General features: G+C 43.5%; 1 protein-coding gene across 2 annotated transcripts in view; it reads right to left on the reverse strand.

The window, feature by feature from the left end:
• SLC25A36 (solute carrier family 25 member 36) overlaps positions 1-17791 on the reverse strand; it is a 39819-nt gene extending 22028 nt beyond the window's left edge. Inside the window, exons 1-2 of one of the 2 annotated variants that reach the window (XM_085899344.1) lie at positions 17641-17791; positions 8377-8580 (exon numbers count right to left, since the gene is read on the reverse strand). In XM_085899344.1, the coding sequence (XP_085755470.1) occupies positions 8377-8580; positions 17641-17681 (245 nt within the window). In that variant the 5' untranslated portion in view covers positions 17682-17791. The remainder of the gene's footprint in view (positions 1-8376; positions 8581-17640) is intronic. The other variant, XM_085899345.1, reaches the window with a different exon arrangement.
• Between the last annotated feature and the right edge of the window lie 225 nt (positions 17792-18016).

Consider the following 18016-nt stretch of genomic DNA (forward strand, 5'->3'; position numbering starts at 1 on the left):
GCCAAACAGAAAGCTATTCCAGCACAGTTGGCTGCGGGCCACGCTCGGGCTGATTGCCAGCCACACATGCTGCATGCTCCAGCAAAGAGGATATCACGCTGGCACTGCGTGTTCGTCCCACCCCACTCAGACACGTTCCCCTTTGCCCCAGATTCAACAGCAGCCAAACAGAACGGAGCATTCTCTATACACACATACATTAAAACACAGACACACAATTTATACCACACATGTAAATATACTCAAAAAAAATCTCCAAAGTGGATATTCACATTCTCAGCAAAAGAATAAACAAAAACACTGATACCTGAAGATAACACGTGAGCCGATACACAGAAATTTTTTTTTTTTAACATTTCTCGAAAAATAAACAAATAACTTTCCCTTATGTAATTCACCATTTGGTTTCAAACTGTAACAACTAACCTCCCTATAACTGAACAAAAAGCAAAGTCTAATTTAGCATGACTTATTACAAGGGTTTTAAATAACACCAAAGGATTTGCCATCATTTACTGCAACACCATCAAGTTTCCTTTTCCTCGACTTATACAGTGCCATCAATGCCTGAGCAAACAGCACATTGGTTTAGACGTTTTCACATGAAATTCCAATGCTGTTTTAACCTGAAAAATAAAAATAAAAAAAGGAGAAACTAACAAAACTAGAGGGGGAGCACTCGGGAGAGTGCAAAACCTCCGCCGACAATACTGCTGGGTCACTCAAGTGAACCTTATATCTTATTCATTAAATATGATGTCAACAGTGCTGACAGTTATAGTTCTTTTCTCCAACATTTTTTTGGGGGGGAGGGAGGGGGGGTTGGAAATCACTTAAAACATGTAGAAATGCAAAAAAAAAAAATTCTCTAACAATTTTTTTTGGGGGGAAGGGGGGGGGACCAAGTCCAAAATTTAATGGCATTATCCTTGGACCATACCTAACCCCCCCCCCCACCAAGTTTCGTCGAAATCCGTCGAGGAGTTTTTCCGTAATACTGTTCACAAACAAACAAACAAACAAACACACAAACAGAAAGGGGTGAAAACAGTAACCTCCATCCATCTTCGAAGATGGCGGAGGTTAACAAATGAAGAAAGAGAAACAAAGGAGCTAATCATTGGCATTTCTTTGTGCAGTATACAGAGTCGAGGCTCGTTGAAGAGCTGGTACTGTTACAATGAACGGATTAGGATGCAACAGGCCAACAGGAACAGGAGAGAGGGGGGGGGGGGGGGGAGAACACAAACAGTAGAGTTAAAGGCCAAGACAGGGGGAGGTGGACAAACAATGGGTGTGGGGAGGAATAGAGAGGTGGAGAAGATGGTTTCAGAAGGGAAAACTGGAAATTTGGAAGAAAGGATTATAGAAAAGATAATGATTTTGGATTGGGGACAATCTGAGGTGGTGGTGAACAGCCGTGTTGAAGACCTGGAGGGAAGAATGATATTGAAGAGGATATGGAAGTTGATTCCACAGGTGGGAAAGAGAAGAATGAGTGGAGGTTGGAGGTGAGCAGAGACCCTAGATTTAGGTAGTTTCACCAGAAGGGGGCTGATGTTGGACCGTGTGAGCCCTGCAGAAACCTGGTGGGGGGTGGGGGGGTGAAATGGAGGAGGGAGGACAAACCACAGAAAGAGCAGAGTGTGCAAGACCAGAAAGTAGGTGGTGGAAGACAGAGACCACCGACCTGTCTGCGATGGCGCAGTGATATGCCCATGGACTCGGCTAAATCGCGGGAGATTCCAATAATCGTAATAGGCCCTGGTTTCCACGGTGTCAAGCTGAGCAGGATGTGAGGCAGGGGAGCCAGCCCAGAGGTGAGAGCAGTACTCCATCAAGCTGCAGATGAAGGCTTTGTAGGTGGATAGGAATTCAGGTGTGCAAGGGAAAGACTTCATACAAAGGAGAATGCCCAGTCAGTGGCTGGTTTTGGAGGCCAACATTGAAATGTAGTTTGCCCAAGAAAGATCATAGCTGATAGTGAGACCCAGGAGTTTGAATGAATGAACTTGACTGCATTCAACATAAATGTGAGAACGATTTTCAGGCCCATTACAAAATGGACATTCATCCACCAAGTGGTTTGAAAACTGGTGACATACAAAGTATTGGAAGGGTGAAATCAATTGTGCCAACCTCCATTGGAGGTCACCATGTCGTGGTGGTACAGGAGGGTTATAAAAACCTTTACAATGAAGAAAATAAGGGGGAAAGCAAGGCAAGAGGTCTTTCCATCAAACCTTCTGCTGTATTGTCTACCGTTGTGAAAGGAATTTGACACGACCCAAATAAAGATCTTTCTGCTTCGGAAAACTAGGCTGTACATTCAGGCCTGCACTAAAATAGGTACAAGTAGAACGGTTTACAAGAGAAAGCTTGCAAAGAAGTTCAGTAAAGGTAGAAGATGACATTGGGTCTGTACCTACTCCATTACTTTGTTGGCCTTGTCCTAGTCCATTACTTCCAGACAGTGTCTGTTGTGCATAGGTATGAAAGCGCATGACATAATACATGTGCCACACATCTGGAGGTTTGAACACCAACCAGACATGCGAGGGCATTAGCTTTGAGCCGATTGCCTTTTGGACTCAGAAGATCCATAACTGATTTGACGTTTTAAACAACAAAACATATAAAACACTCATCAGCAGGAATGCCATGATTATAGGGGTTGTAAAACAAAGGCTCAACAAGGAACATTTGAAATAAGGAATTTCGTTCAAACCCCCTCCATCAGACCCCATATCGCCCACATGTGTACAGTAAGGCACTACATATTTGAAAGGTTAGGTTTCAGAATACTTCATGAAAATAAAAATACACAAATACCAGAACAGCACTCTGTAGATCGCATTTATACCTCCGTCAGACTGAACGGTTTACAATATATATATATATATATATATATATATATATATATATATATATATATATATATATATATATATATATATATATATATATATATATATATATATATATATATATATATCTCACCGATAGACCAGATCTGCATCTGGACCTAACCAAAACCTAACTGGCTTGTTCTTGTCACCTACCCAACTCATCCGCTAAGTTGTCATAACCTGTCCACAACTTTTTGACATATCGTGCTATATATCATTTTTCGCTCCATCTCTCAATGGTGAAGAAAGACAAAAAAATTATTTGAAAGTCTCGTATCCAGATCTTCATCAAAATCTAAATCAATTGCTCCTTGTCACACACCCAACCTGTGCATCAAGTTTCATCTGAATCCGACCACAACTTTTTGAGACATCCTGCTCACAGAAACAGACAGGCAAACACACAAAGAGGTCAGGTCAGGTACGGGAGCATGCGCCGGAGCAGCACGTCACTGTGTCCACTTTCCACCGGTACTCCAGGGGCCTCCATCTGGCCATCCTCCAAGCAGATGCCTGGCCCATCCCCATCTCCTTGAGATGCTGATCAAGTTGCTGCAACCGCGAGGTATGTGGTCGGCCCATTGGCCTCCTCCACTCACGAGGCTCCCTCACTGAGAGAATCTGGTGAGCTGGATCAGAGTCAGGGAAACGAGCCACATGTTCAGACAGCCGCATCTGACGCTCACGGACTATTTAAGTAACAAATCCCATTTGAGTCTCAGCAACCGATCGTTGGACACAAAGTCCAACCAGCAATAGCCAAGGATTCTCCGAAGAGACCTGGTACAAAAGGAATTAAGTCTCCATCTCAGATCCCTGGTCAGAGTTAAAGTCTCACATCCATAGAACAAGACCGGAAGCACCAAGTACCTGAAGACTCGGACACTCGTCCTCCTGCACAGGTACCGACAGCACCATACCCCATGATCCAGTGAATCCATGACTCCCCAGGCCTGACCCAGACATCTATTGACCTCTGGCTCACAGCCAGCAGAGATATGAACATCACTGGCAAGGGAAGTGAATCTCTGTGATTTCAACATCTTCACCACAAACAGGTACAGACAAGATGTCATTGAAAGCCTGGATCTTAGTTTTGACCCAGGAAACCTATAATCCCAGCAGCTCCGACTCCTCATTCAGCACCTCGAGGGCCCCTAAAATGATATCCAGTCTCCGCAAAGATGACTGCATCATCTGCGAAATCAAGGTCAGAGATCTTGACATTCCCAAACGATGCACCACAGCTTGATCTCTCCGACATCCTCCCCAGAATCCAGTCCATACAAGTGCTGAAAAGTGTGAGGGCCAGTACACAACCCTGACGAACTCCAGTAACAACAGGAAATTTCTCAGCTGAAGCTGTTTGTACATTATTATTTTGTTGTCCGAGAATATTCTGATTGCAGTAATTTTTCCGCTTCACAATCGGCCCTTTTCGAAAAGCTCCGATATTGTTGCCAGAACACTTTGATTTGGGCTTTCACTACATCCCACCACACCAGTGGATTTACCGACTAGCTCGACTTCTGTTCTAACAAATCTGTCAAGAAAGATTCAAAAGCTTCAATGAAATTGAAGAATTGTAGTACACTATTATTAAATTGCTCCAATGAGAACTTCTCAGACATGTTTTGGAAAATCGAATCACTGCTCGAGCTCAGGAGTGATTAGAGAAACAAGAAGGCACAGGAACTTTCAGGAAGAAAAGCAGAGAATTTGAAGTAGGTGGGTTTGGGGTGGATTAACGGGGGTAGAAAAGATCATGGCCCTGGATGGGGGAAGATAAGACGTGGTGGTGAACAGCCGTTTTGAAGACCTGAAGAGAAGAATGGGATTGAAGAGAGTGTGGGAGTTTGTTCCAAAGGCGGGGGGAAAAAAAGAGGAATAAAAGAGTGAAGGTGAGCGGTGATTCTTCATTTTGGTAGTTTTACCAGAACGGGGATGATGGCAGACCTTGAGCGCCCTGCGGAAATATGGGAGGGGGTGGAGGGGGAACATAATCCCAGACAAAGCAGGGGGAGGCGGGGGGGGGGTGAGACCAGAGAGGAGACGGTAGAAGACAGAAGAACCACCAACCTGCCTATGGTGAGAATGCGAGAGACCCAATGACTCAGCCTCATCGCGGGAGATGCCAATGATCCTAAATGCCTTTGTTTTTCACAGCGTTAAGCCAAGAAAGGTGAGAGGAGGGAGCACCAGCCCAGAGGGGAGGGCAGTACTCCATCAGGCTGCGGAGGAAAGCTTTGTATGTGATGAGGAGCTCCGGTGATTTTAGCTCTCCAAGAGCTCTCCAAGGAAAGTGATTTTACCCAGATCTGCAGAGAGCAAAGAAGCTGCTGCTTGCCAGTCTGAGGGATGACAGATGGTACGGTAGAGGGTGGAGGCATCAATGGGTGCAGCAAATAGATAGAGGATTTTCTCGAGAGTTGGAGAGATCATTGATGACCTCTGAATGATCAGATATTTCGATACAAGTGCAATTATCCACCATGACATTTAAATATATATATATATATATATATATATATATATATTTATCTTATTTTTTACAGGGTCTAAAGTTCATGGAGGATCCGCAACACAAATCACATGCACACATGCAGACAAATAAATGAGATAACACCAGGCTTGACATCAGACAAACACAGCCACTGAGCATGGGGTGGGGAATGATCATTTTCCAGGGCACTCTGAGTACTAGAGATGCAATCTTTATCTTTGGAGTTAGTCACACGAATAAATGTTCCACTCATTATCACGTTGTACCTCAAGATTGCACAACTATCCTTTGCAAAGGACAAACTGGTCAAGACATTTATATAGTTTTAAATTTATGTAATTGAAATTGACTGGTATCTATGTACCCCAAATAATTTGAGCTGTATCTTGTACTTCGACAACAGGCAACAAACGAGGAACCCCAGGTAACTGAAAAAAAATATATACAGTACTACAAATGTACTCCTCGTACAAGCAGTGTCTCTCAGGTAAAGAGCATAACATGAAGCAAATGTAAAGGAAAAAAATTACCCCCGTGTGGGGGTGACGGTCATCTCTATAATATCACAAGTTCTCAATGTTCAGTTATGACCGAAGACTACTGCGCAGTTCTACTGCACAGTAGAATTGCGCAGTTTGGTTAAAGATGACTCGGCATTTTGGCGCGTGCACGAAATTATATTTTGAAAATAAATGCCGACGTTTACATTTCGGGTTTTGAAACTTTTGCACCTTCGGCAGAAAATGTATAAATATACAAGGTCAGTTGCTATGCAATGACACCATTCACTAACTTTTACCATGCCCAGTAGAGAATATATAGCCTCCTGAAGTTAGGGTACTTTTTGCAAACTTTGAAGTCACGTGACGCGAAAACGAAAGCGAAATTCGAAAATCCAGCCTGACCAAATTTAGATATTGTCCCATAGATTTATATGCCACAATCAAATTCAAGATCGCTTGAGAAATGTAGGATGAGATAGAATTTGAAAATCGTCATTTTCGCAACTTCAAAGGCCTCATGACCTTGACCTTGACCTTCGGTGACCTTGAAAGTCATACCATCGTGTACGTCTCATCGACCTCTATCAAGATCACTAATGACCAGATCTCCCGCTTCAACTTCATTGTGAACGGACGGATCGAAGGACATCGACACCCATATTATTAGGTCATGCTCGAAGAGATGACCTAATGAAAGAGCCCCAAGGAAGGGAAATAAAAGTAATGGTGATGGACATAGATACAATAATGTCTGAAGAATTTGGAAAGGAATACGATACGGAATGTTCAGCCTCAAAATTATTTGGCCGAGGCCAAGTGAAGCGAGGTTCCATCCATCCAATCATTGGGACCATACTCTGTGCAGAGCGTTGGTGCTGCCGAAGCAGTCTCCTTGGCTATTGGACACAATTCTGGACGGGTCGCCACTCCGACACAGTATACCAGCAAGCTGGCACTCATTTTGCCGACCTTGGAAGGATGATGGGCAGAGTCAACCCCACCTGGTATTAATTCAACAGCCGAGTGGGATTTGAACTCAGGATCATAGGATCCCAAGCCCAACACCCTAACCATTGAGCCAACACCAGGCATGAAGCGAGGTTGAGGACGTTTATTCCCGATACATGACACACCGAGCAACCAATGGCTGCAGAAGAGAGATTTTTTTGGAATGCTGGCTGCATTTTCCATCCAATCATCATGCAACTGTATTTTAAAAATAAAATTCTCCACGGGTAGGTGGTCCGATGTTTAAAGCTTTGTGTCAATCGTTCAAGCGGTTGCGGAGAAAACGAATAAAGGTGAAAGAGTGAGGACGGAAGAAAAACAAAGCAGCGAAGGACATGGCCGATGTTCCACGACATGGTCACGGATGGTTGTGGATGCCTACTACGAGTTATTTAGCAATGGTAACAAAGTTCTGGACCTGACAGGATAGCCTGGAGATACACATGCTTGCCTATGAGCTGTCTGATCTGGGTTTGAATCCCAACCAACTTTAAACCGTCATCCCGGTGTTTCCCAGGCAGGGTTATTAATCAGTACACGTGGTGTTCCTTGGGTGGAGGTTAAACTTGGTGACTCATCTGCCGGTATTAGTTTGACGTTAAAAATCAGTGTCCTCTACAAAGAGTAGGCAAGTTATAACCAGCAATGTGAACAAACTGAAAATTTTTTTAATTAATTTTTAAAGCAGGACTCTTCAAAACTTCAAAATGCAAAAATCAAAACTTTGTTACCGTTCTTCTTCTCCTTGTTTTCTTTCTTGAACAGCCAAAATTATTCCCACATTATTGTGGGGTTGGCCGGGGAAGTTTTTAGCCCAAGTCTTTCATGAACTAGCTAGCCAGGCCTGATGTTTGACTGAGTAGTCAGGGAAGGAATTTTCAATTTGCAAACTTTTAAAAAGTGACAGCACTTCCCTTCCCCAAAATAGATCTGCAGATTAAAAAAAAAAACTTTTTAAGGTGAACCAAAGTGGAACTCTGGTACAGGTCATCTTACTATAATTCACCGTCTGTCTGTCTGTCTGTCTGTCTGTCTGTCTGTTCCCAGGTACTGCAAAAACGGCTGAAGCGATCGCAACCATTTTTTGGGTGTGTAATCCTGGGACCCCTTGGAGTAAAATAGGCATAAATATAATAACACGACCCCCTTGACGGCTCCCGTAGGGAGTGGGTGCTTCTCGTATTAAAAAAAATACACAGACACATTGAGGCAATTAATGGAAAAAATATATATTAATTCGCCCTCGTAATCCAACTTGTCTTGCATCAACAATAAATAAATACCATTACAAATAAATCCCTTCCGACAGACGATTTTCTTCTTGGCCATGTAACCTGAACCCTTCAGTGACCGTTAAATAGGTGGCCCAAAGATAAAATTGCCAAAGCTTCCCATTCAGAATCATTCCGAAGGCATCCGTGAGTACGAAGCGATCTTTGATGGTGTGCCTTACTTGAGACAGAGAATCGGACCAGGTACGATGACTGCACCGTGCCGTGTGAGCTGAGCTGTAGAGAATGCGCCAAGAGGTATATCTTGAAACAGAACCGTGGATCGGTAAAACGCTGGAGTCACCGCTGTAACCGCCGACGATTGGAGTCTCGTCTTCACCACCTCAAGTGGGCAAGTCACAATTGCTCCCACCGTACCACCACACCTGCCAAATAAATAAATAAATGCCATCAAAGCACCCTGCAGGACAGATACAAACTACAAAAAGCTGCCCACAGACTAAAAGTATGTCACTAATCATAGTTTGTGAGGAGCCAAAAGATCTGCTTCTGTATCAATCTTGTCCACCCCATCTGTCCTACCCTACCGCTCATCCCTCGTTTGTCCATCGCCATCTATTTCTCCAAACCTTGCTGTTGATGTGCCCCCCCCCTCTCTGTCTGCAGTCGTGTCCTGATTAGTTCTGTGTTATAGCTCTTCCAGGAGCCTGGAGTTTGTATAAAAAGGTCAATACCATGGTTCTTTTCCTCCCACTACCAAGAAGTGTGAGAAAGGCAAGCATTCATTCACAACACCAACACGCATGCACACACCTGACAATGTTCCATACATCACATCATTCCACCAGTGGGAATGGTGAGATGATATTTCTCATTTCATCCAGGTTTTAGAGAATTACTTCTACTTTTTTTTTAATCCAAGCAAAAAAAAAAAAAAATCACCAGGAAATACAGTACAAAACAAGAAAATGAGCAATCAGTGATTGCAGACCCTCACGAGGACTTGTTTTGTGTGGTGTAATTTAGAATAGATAACTAGAACTGCCATTTTATAACTGCTGGCCGTGATGACCGGGTACCAAGACGTCCCGCTTTGGTCGGACACCTGACCCATGATGTTTATTATTATTATTCAATTGAATTTAGAAAGAGATTAAAATAAATTCAATTAAAATCAAATGGGTACAGTCCTGCATTGGAGTAATCAGAAGAAACCCAAACAAGCAAAAAGCAAAGATGAAGTAATCAGGAGGAACCTGGACAGGATTCGCATTTCAGCTGCTCCTACTTCACCCTCAAAGCCATCCAAGCACAGCCAAGTGAGCCTTATTCTAAGATAATAATAATAATTCCGGCTGCCAGACCATGTGTCCGATCAGGTTGAAATTTAAAATATGTATTCCCCATCACTACTAGATCAAAACTGTGAAGTTTCACGTCGATCGATTAAGCGATTCAAGAGAAAGAATTTTATAAAGATCTTCGCTCAACCCAATATGGCCGTCAGACCATGTGACTTGTCAATTATCCGTGAATGCTCTGGTATCCCCAAGGCTTGGGGAACATTTGCATGAAGTTTCCCCTCAATCTGTCCAGCCATTCTGGAGAAAAAAGATTTTTAGTGGTTTTAAGGTAAATTCAATATGGCTGCCAAACCATGTGACCTATGACATCATATGAGTGAACTTTTTGTTCCTTATGGATAGGTGGTAATACGTGTAAATTTTCGCCTCGATCTTTTTCAGCTCTTTCAGAAAATATATATATATATATATTTTTAAAGAATATGGCTGCCGAATCACGTGACCGATGACATCATCATTTTTTTCCTTTTCTTCTGTGGACCATTTTATCCCTCGATGACCTGCAATTTTCATGCTGATCAGATATAGTGTACTCCAGATGCAATTATGACATAATGAAGGTACCTATGTCATTAAAAAAATAGAAAATAAAAAAATAATAAAAACCACACCAATTCCCCACGAGGAGTACTCGCGATGTGCCAAGTTTAAGTTTTTTTTCTTGGTGCGGTTTCAGAGATAGGGGTCCAAAGCTTTTCTGTTTTTCCAAAATGGCTGCCACACTACGTGACCTATGACATCATAATTATCAATGAAACATTCTACTTGAGTAGTCGCTCCCATGTTGAAAATATTGTCTCGATCCGACAAGCGGCTGCGGACAAAAACACAAGTTCTGTGCAGGCAGACAAACAGACAGGCCCAAATGCAATAGCATCTTTGGTGAGGGTAACTCGAATAGCACTCGGTAGAGCATATACCTTCGCAAAGCTGAACAATTTACGTTTTGTATCCCACCGATAGGCCGGATCTGCATCCAGGCCTCGACTAAAATCTATTCAGCTTGCTCTCGTCATCTCACCAAATCATCCACAAAGTTGTGTCATAATCTGCCCACGACTTTTTGAAATATGCTACACTGTATAGAGTTTTGGCCCGATCTCTCAATGATGAAGAATCGAATTAAAAAAAAAAAAATTTATTGGATCCGGATCTTCACCAAAATTGAATCATCTCGTCCTTGACAGACAAGTCCGTTCTGTCGACGAAGTTTCATCCGAATCTTTCCAAAACTCGAGATATCCTGCTGACAGACAGACAGCGGTGAAACATAACCTCCGTGCACCTTCGGTGGAGGAGGTAATAAACCCTGCATGAAAACTTTCACGACTTCTGTGGCCATCACTCCACACGAACAAACAGTAGCACTCTGTTGTACAAAAGAAGACACGAGCATCGGTGGAGAAAAAGAAAATTCTGCTTCCACGCAGACAACACCGAACATCCGTGCACGTACACATACCCAAGTTTTGACATTCTTGGTGGTCCAGGTCTAGTAAATTTCACATTGATCCTGTAACATTTGATTCGTCGCAGCCCGTCTGGCGATTTATTATTTAGGCACCAGCAGTATAGGCCTACTGGTCCTTGGTGGTGCACCCCCCTCCTCACCTCATCTCATGTCATCCACTATCTTTATTACCCCCATTAACCAACGACAAACCAGGAAGGGAAACCCTTCATAACCCACCCCTCTTCCTTGCATGTTGCTGCGTTTCCTTCCTTCTTCTCTTCCCTCTTTGTTCATTCCCTTGCTTATTGCGTCCAAGAGTTGCTGTCATTTCATAACCTCCATCACTTTGCTCCTTTAATGACGCTTGATATTGAAGTGAAAAAAAAGTAGTACAACAAGTGTGGGTGATTCTTCTTGTTTAACATTAGAGGGTTCAATGAATGAAGTGTGCTTAAAATGAAAAAGTAAACTTTAAAGATAAATTTTTCTTTTGCAGATTGGAGGTGTTTATAAGCACTTCCGAGCAGCATGGGTGTCTTCGGAAGAATAAGTGCAGGAAGACGAATTGGCCGCTTTTTTCTTTTCTTTTTTCTTTGATACAAATGGTATCAAACACACGTGGTTGCATGATTGAGGTTTACACGTGTTGGCTTTGTCAGGAAAGTAAAACCGTCAGGCTACGAGCCCTATAACATGAAGGGATTTGAACCTTGACACAGCAGCGTTTGAGGTTATCCTGATACAGTAATTCCACGCTGCAGACGGCTCATGATGACCAAAAATTGAGAATGTTTGTTCCTCAAAGCAAACACTTGCTGTGAATTTCCACCTGACGACCAGAAAACAAACAAGGGCAGTTTATGTTTCAAATGTTATGCCAAGATTCCAATTGTCCACAGCCAAACAGGCAAGAGGGCAATATGTAACCAGTAGTAAAAATCATCCTCAATTTGACTGTGTTAACATTTCCACGAGATGCATGTTACCATCATATGCCAAAAGGATTATTGACACAACATGTGCCTGTGCTCAACATAGCATTCCAAAATGCAAAGCCTGTCCACGTCTGCTTTGTACTCTAACTAAACGTGACGAAAACAGCAGCCAATGAAAAACACCATCCCTCCGGCAACTTCGTCGGCGGAGGCATAAAAATAAATAATGTAAAATTTATTAATTAATGGTCTCCATGCTCTCATAAAAAAAAAAAAGTTTGTTGAAAATTTGATGACAAAAGCTTAAATGGTAAAAAAAAGAAAAATAAAAAAAAAAGGTGGACAGACAGACAGACGCACAGAAGCTCTCGCTGCGTGGGCGGACGGGTTAATAAATAAAGAAATGAAATTGCTCGTTGAGCAAGGAATAACTTTGTCATATCTCCATGTTCTCTGAAAAAACAAAAACCTGGAAATCAATTTGGTTCTTATAAGTCGATTGTGCTACTGTTTAATGAGTTATAGCACTTAGTTTGGTCGTGATCATAACTTGGAAGTCAATCGGACTTGAAATGGCGTTTTTTTTTAATCGAAATTTGAAATTTTTGACCCGACCCCCCTGACATTCGACCCCCGACAACAAGGAAGGGTGTTAGTGTGACACCCCAATGAGACATATGGTTGGATGCAGTATTGGAAGATGCACATTTTGGATTTGGTTTGAAGTCGACCGATATGACCATCTTAGCGGACGTTATTGCGAAAATAAGAATTTCGGTTTTTCGGTGACCTTGACCTTTGACCTAGATTCAGCAAAAACGACAAGTGTCTAAGTTGGACCATGGCCGACGTCTGTACCCAGTTTGGTCATGATTGCCAAAACGGTGTGGCTGCTGCAGGGTAAACAAACACACAAACAGACAAGCCGGTAGGCGGCGATGGGTCACCGAGCAGGAGGTAAAGTATTCCATATATCACAAAAACCAGAATATATTTGATAAAGCATCACTGTAGATCATTCGTGCCAAATTTCACAACCTAACGTGGGATAATGGCTTTCGGAATTGATTTCGTGTGAACGGTACAGATTTTGAAGGTTTTTCAGTTGTTGCTAGGGGACCAAAGCGTCCCTAGCAACCATCACAATTTCCAAAGCACTAGGTCATAAGATGTACCTACCACCCGAGTTTGGTCCAAATCGGCCCACGTTTACTACCAATTTTGCTGATGACAAACGAACAAACATCCAAACAAACAGACAGAATTACTGACAATAAGGGTCACCTATTTTGGCGACCCAACAGACAGACAGACAGACACATAGAATGACACACACACACACACACACACACACACACACACACACACACACACACACACACACACACACACACACACAACTAACATAATTGCCAAAATCCGAAGGATTCCGACAATTAATGAATAAACTAACTACAGTCATTGAGCACTGCACTGGAGTGTCCATGTTGAGGAAAATTTCCATGGTTTTAATTTTTTTTTTTTAAACCACATCAATAATCCTCAAGAACAATTGGAATCTTGGCATAACATTTGAAACATAAACTGCCCTTGTCCTATGATTAGGAGCCAAGTAAACAAAATAAACAATATACTTGTAAGGTCAAATTGCCCTGACTGATTGCATGCCCTATTGGAACGGTAATGTGAACACAAATTGCTTCAAAACTCACTTCTTTGGAAACAGGTTTAAGGGAGTGTGGCCATCTACCGCATGCAAAAAAGAAGATATATATATATATATATATATATATATATATATATATATATATATATATATATATATATATATATATATATATATATATATTGCTCAACATTTCCTCACCAAAAAGGCATTCAAGAAATGTCATGCAGTTCTTGCTCGTCTACGTACAACAGCTCAGAGTATCGAGTAAGTGGTGATGCAATTAAAATGTTTTCAAAACCGACTTGGAACTGCCATTTCAAACCATCGTCACGTCTCTGGGTAGCAATTCACCACGATGGGTGCCATGATGAACCGTGACCACATGTCATAGACATCGATAAACAAAACAAAATAAAACAAAACAAGCCCCCGATACACTTCCTCAAATTCCGATGACACAGACAAAACTGGCTTAATGACATTCTTGATGGAACGGGATTAAACACAAATGTAAATCGATGATCAACCCCGAATGGAATGAAAAAAATTGCAATGAAATGATAGAACAGCAAACAATGTCAGATCAAAAATAAATAAATAAATAAATAAATAAATAGATACTGACTCGAGCACTGAAAAGTCACTCAGATGGTAAAGTTTACAAAGAATGACTTCCATTCAAAGGACAAGCGCACACTGTGCATCATGAGGAATACTGTTGGACTTTAACTACTAGTTTTAGATAAACCCGCTGGATCAGGATGGTCGCTCAAGAAGATACGAAAGTAAGATTGCACGACTCGTATTGTTCGGAATGAGCATAACGGTGAGCTTCAATCAATTGCAATCAGTCACTAACAAACAACATTCTTGGTTTTGTTGCCAGTCCTGAATGGTGGGATCCATAGACAAGTCATTCAGAATGACTTCCTGAAACAGGGTAAGGGAATAACTGTCAACCACAGTGAGTTGACATAATATGTCACCCAGACAATGTGGGGTGGGCAGATAGTTCCCACCCTGAAGGTTGTTAATGAGCCGGCTGGGTTTTTAACCAAGGATCCGTTCTCAGGAAACTACCGCAACTTCCTGAAGCCGAGAATCCAAAACCCCAATGCAACTGGATTTGCACCCACACCTTCTGCAATGCCAGTCCAGTGTCCGAACCGACAAGCCACCGCTGTACCTGCTGTACCCAAAACCAACAAGCCACAGCTCGGTTCACGAAAAAAAAAAACACATCTGACTTGTAACTTGTGCTCGTTTGGATGTTTGTCCACTCCATCTGCAGATTTTTTGGATGGTACGTATCTGCAGAGGGGAGAGCAGTACTCAATCATATATTCCTTAGATGCATCAATATCATCGATGGCAATATACCTGGGAAGGTGGGTATGCAAACCAGCTGTCTTGTGGTACGTTCCAGAAAATATTGTCAGGATTGTGTACAAAGTGTGAAGGTGAAAATGTTAATCTCGTGTAAACCTCATTCCTCAGATGTTCTACCTGTCATGCTATTATGCAAATTAAAACAGAAATTTTTCACATTTTCATACCTTCCAGACATGAGGAAGCAACAGGGCAGCACTTCCATAATCCTCATAATTGCAACAATTCTAATAAATGCAAGCCCGAGATACTGTTTAACAAGGACAGTAAACAAAGTGGAAGAGAACAACTGCGTCTGATTTGTAGGAAACAAGTTGACCAAAAGTTAATCAATTACAACAATGGAACACCACAGGACAATATGAGAACAAAAGACCATAAACATCAGCACTAAAAGTGCATCCAACAGCAGGGAGAACAAATGTAAAGTTCAAATATACCATCAGAGATGGGGAATCCCCCGCCATTGAATGAAAAAGGTCATACATATTCCAGATAATGAGGCAGTTGAATTGGAAACAAGGCACCAGTTGGTCATCATCTCGAAAAAGTTCCCCAGGGGTGAGGAACGTAGTAACCAAAAATAATTGAAATCAGATAAGAGGTTTTCCATTTATTACAAAAAACATTTTTTTTTCAAGATGGCCGCCCCAGTCGGCAATCTTGGATCCGGCCACGCCCAAAATCAATAGGGTTCTTCCTTTTTAGGTGGTTCATGTGTGATCCAAATTTCAAATCGATATGGCGAACAGTTTACGAGTTATCGCACTCACAGCTATAAATGTTGATGGACGGACGGACGGATGGACGGACGGACAGCCGGACGCCCTGGGTGACAACAATATCCCCCTTCCGCCACACGGCGGGGGATAAAAAGGTAATGTTTGATCGGATAGTGCGTAGGTAGCAGCACACTTATATTTGAGTCGTCTTGTCTGGATTTGATTCTTGACCTGACTAGAAACTGTCCCATTGGTGTTTTGCAGGCAGAAAAGCATTGAATCACAAAGTGTGCCGTCCCATAGATCGACATTAAGCCAGACATCTCATTTGCTATCATTCGCTGGTGGACATTAAAGATCCCTTGGCATCTCCATTCGCCGCGCTCTCACCGCCGTCCTGCGCTCGTCACGCCCTCACTCACCACACCTTCGCCGCTGTCCGCACTCGCCGCACCCTCACCACCTTGGCATCGCAGGGACACCATGAGCAAATCACTAAACTGCCTTTGAGCATCAGAGACAGACAGAGGTTCGACGTCTACCCACTGTCTGTCCTGCATCACTGTGGAAGCATGTTGAAAGCAAAACACAATGAGCGATCGACAGAGCAGAGAACTCAGGCACTCCGCCCAGTGCGAACACAAAGCCCGGTTGAATTGGATATCATCGGAGGATGGAAAGAAAAACAAAATGTCCCGACATACCGTTAAAGGCACCAACAGTGCATCTACAAGCGATTAGCAGTACGTGTTCCTGACATCGACATCAAGATACTGTTGAAGAGGTTCCCTGCCTGCTCCACCTACCAAGCTGGGGGACGTTCCAATACTCAGAGCTGTTACTCACCGAGCCATCCGGATCCGACCATGCAGCAGATCTTTACCTCGGTTGGAGCAGGGGGCGCTGCATCATGGACCATCTCGTCCTCAGAAAGGCAGGGGACGGCCGAGCGAGGGGGTGAGGGGAGTTGGAGGGGGGAGTGCTTGGGAATTCTGTTTACTGTCTCATATGCATTCATCCGGATCCGACCATGCAGCAGATCTTTACCTCGGTGGGAGCAGGGGGCGCTGCATCGTGGACCACCTGGTCCTCAGAAAGGCAGGGGATGGCCGAGCGAGGGAGTGAGGGGAGTTGGAGGGGGATTGCTTGGGGATTCTGTTTACTGTCCCATATGCATTCATCCGGATCCGACCATGCAGCAGATCTTTACCTCGGTGGCAGCAGGGGGCGCTGCATCGTGGACCACCTGGTCCTCAGAAAGGCATGGGACGGCCGAGCGAGGGGGTGAGGGGAGTTGGAGGGGGGAGTGCTTGGGGATTCTGTTGGCTGTCCCATATGCATTCATCCGGATCCGACCATGCAGCAGATCTTTACCTCGGTGGCAGCAGGGGGCGCTGCATCGTGGACCACCTGGTCCTCAGAAAGGCAGGGGACGGCCGAGCGAGGGGTGAGGGGAGTTGGAGGGGGGAGTGCTTGGGGATTCTGTTGGCTGTCCCATATGCATTCATCCGGATCCGACCATGCAGCAGATCTTTACCTCGGTGGCAGCAGGGGGCGCTGCATCGTGGACCACCTGGTCCTCAGAAAGGCGGGGGACGGCCGAGCGAGGGGTGAGGGGTTGGAGGAGGGGGGAGTGCTTAGGGATTCTCTCGGCTGTCCCATATGCATTCATCCAGACGTAAGCATTCGCCACTGTGCATATTTCGTGAAATAAACATTCAGGCAAGTGCCGTGGCCATTGTCCCTCCAATTTGTCCACCACCGTCCGAAAGGAACGCGCCAGGCGTTATGAACCACCTCAGGCAATCATCTCGTAAATTGCATTAACACAACAGGAAACGGATCGTCCACGATGTTGTCATCCGAGTCGAATTCGCCATCGATAACCGAATATAATCAAGGCGAACGGACATGGCCACCGAATAAATAAAAAAAATGAAAAAAAGTACGTACCCTCCTGCAAACAAATGCGTGAACGTGTCTCGCTGCGCCATCACCGACAACCAACAACCAACATGAGCAAATGCTTTCTCTGTCCACACAGTTCGATCCTGAGGATATCATTCGCAGAGTCCCCGCCCCATTTGACACAACTTCTTCTTCTTCCTTTTCTTACTCTTCTTCTTCAGCTCAACGGGTCTTCTTCTTCTTCAGCTCAACGCGTCTTCTTCTTCTTCTTCACTCTAGTTTCCGAAAGTATTCTTCTTCTTCTTCCTCATATTTCTTCTTCTCTTTCTTTAAACTTATGGATGCGGATGACATTTGGGAGGGTTGGTGGAATTGTCCAGGAAAACTGTTTGCTCTGGTTTGTTGTTCACACGGGAAGCTT

The sequence above is a fragment of the Eptatretus burgeri genome, chromosome 10 (assembly GCF_056783735.1).
Source record: "Eptatretus burgeri isolate ZD-2024b chromosome 10, Ebu_testis_v1, whole genome shotgun sequence".
Taxonomy (NCBI): domain Eukaryota; kingdom Metazoa; phylum Chordata; class Myxini; order Myxiniformes; family Myxinidae; genus Eptatretus; species Eptatretus burgeri.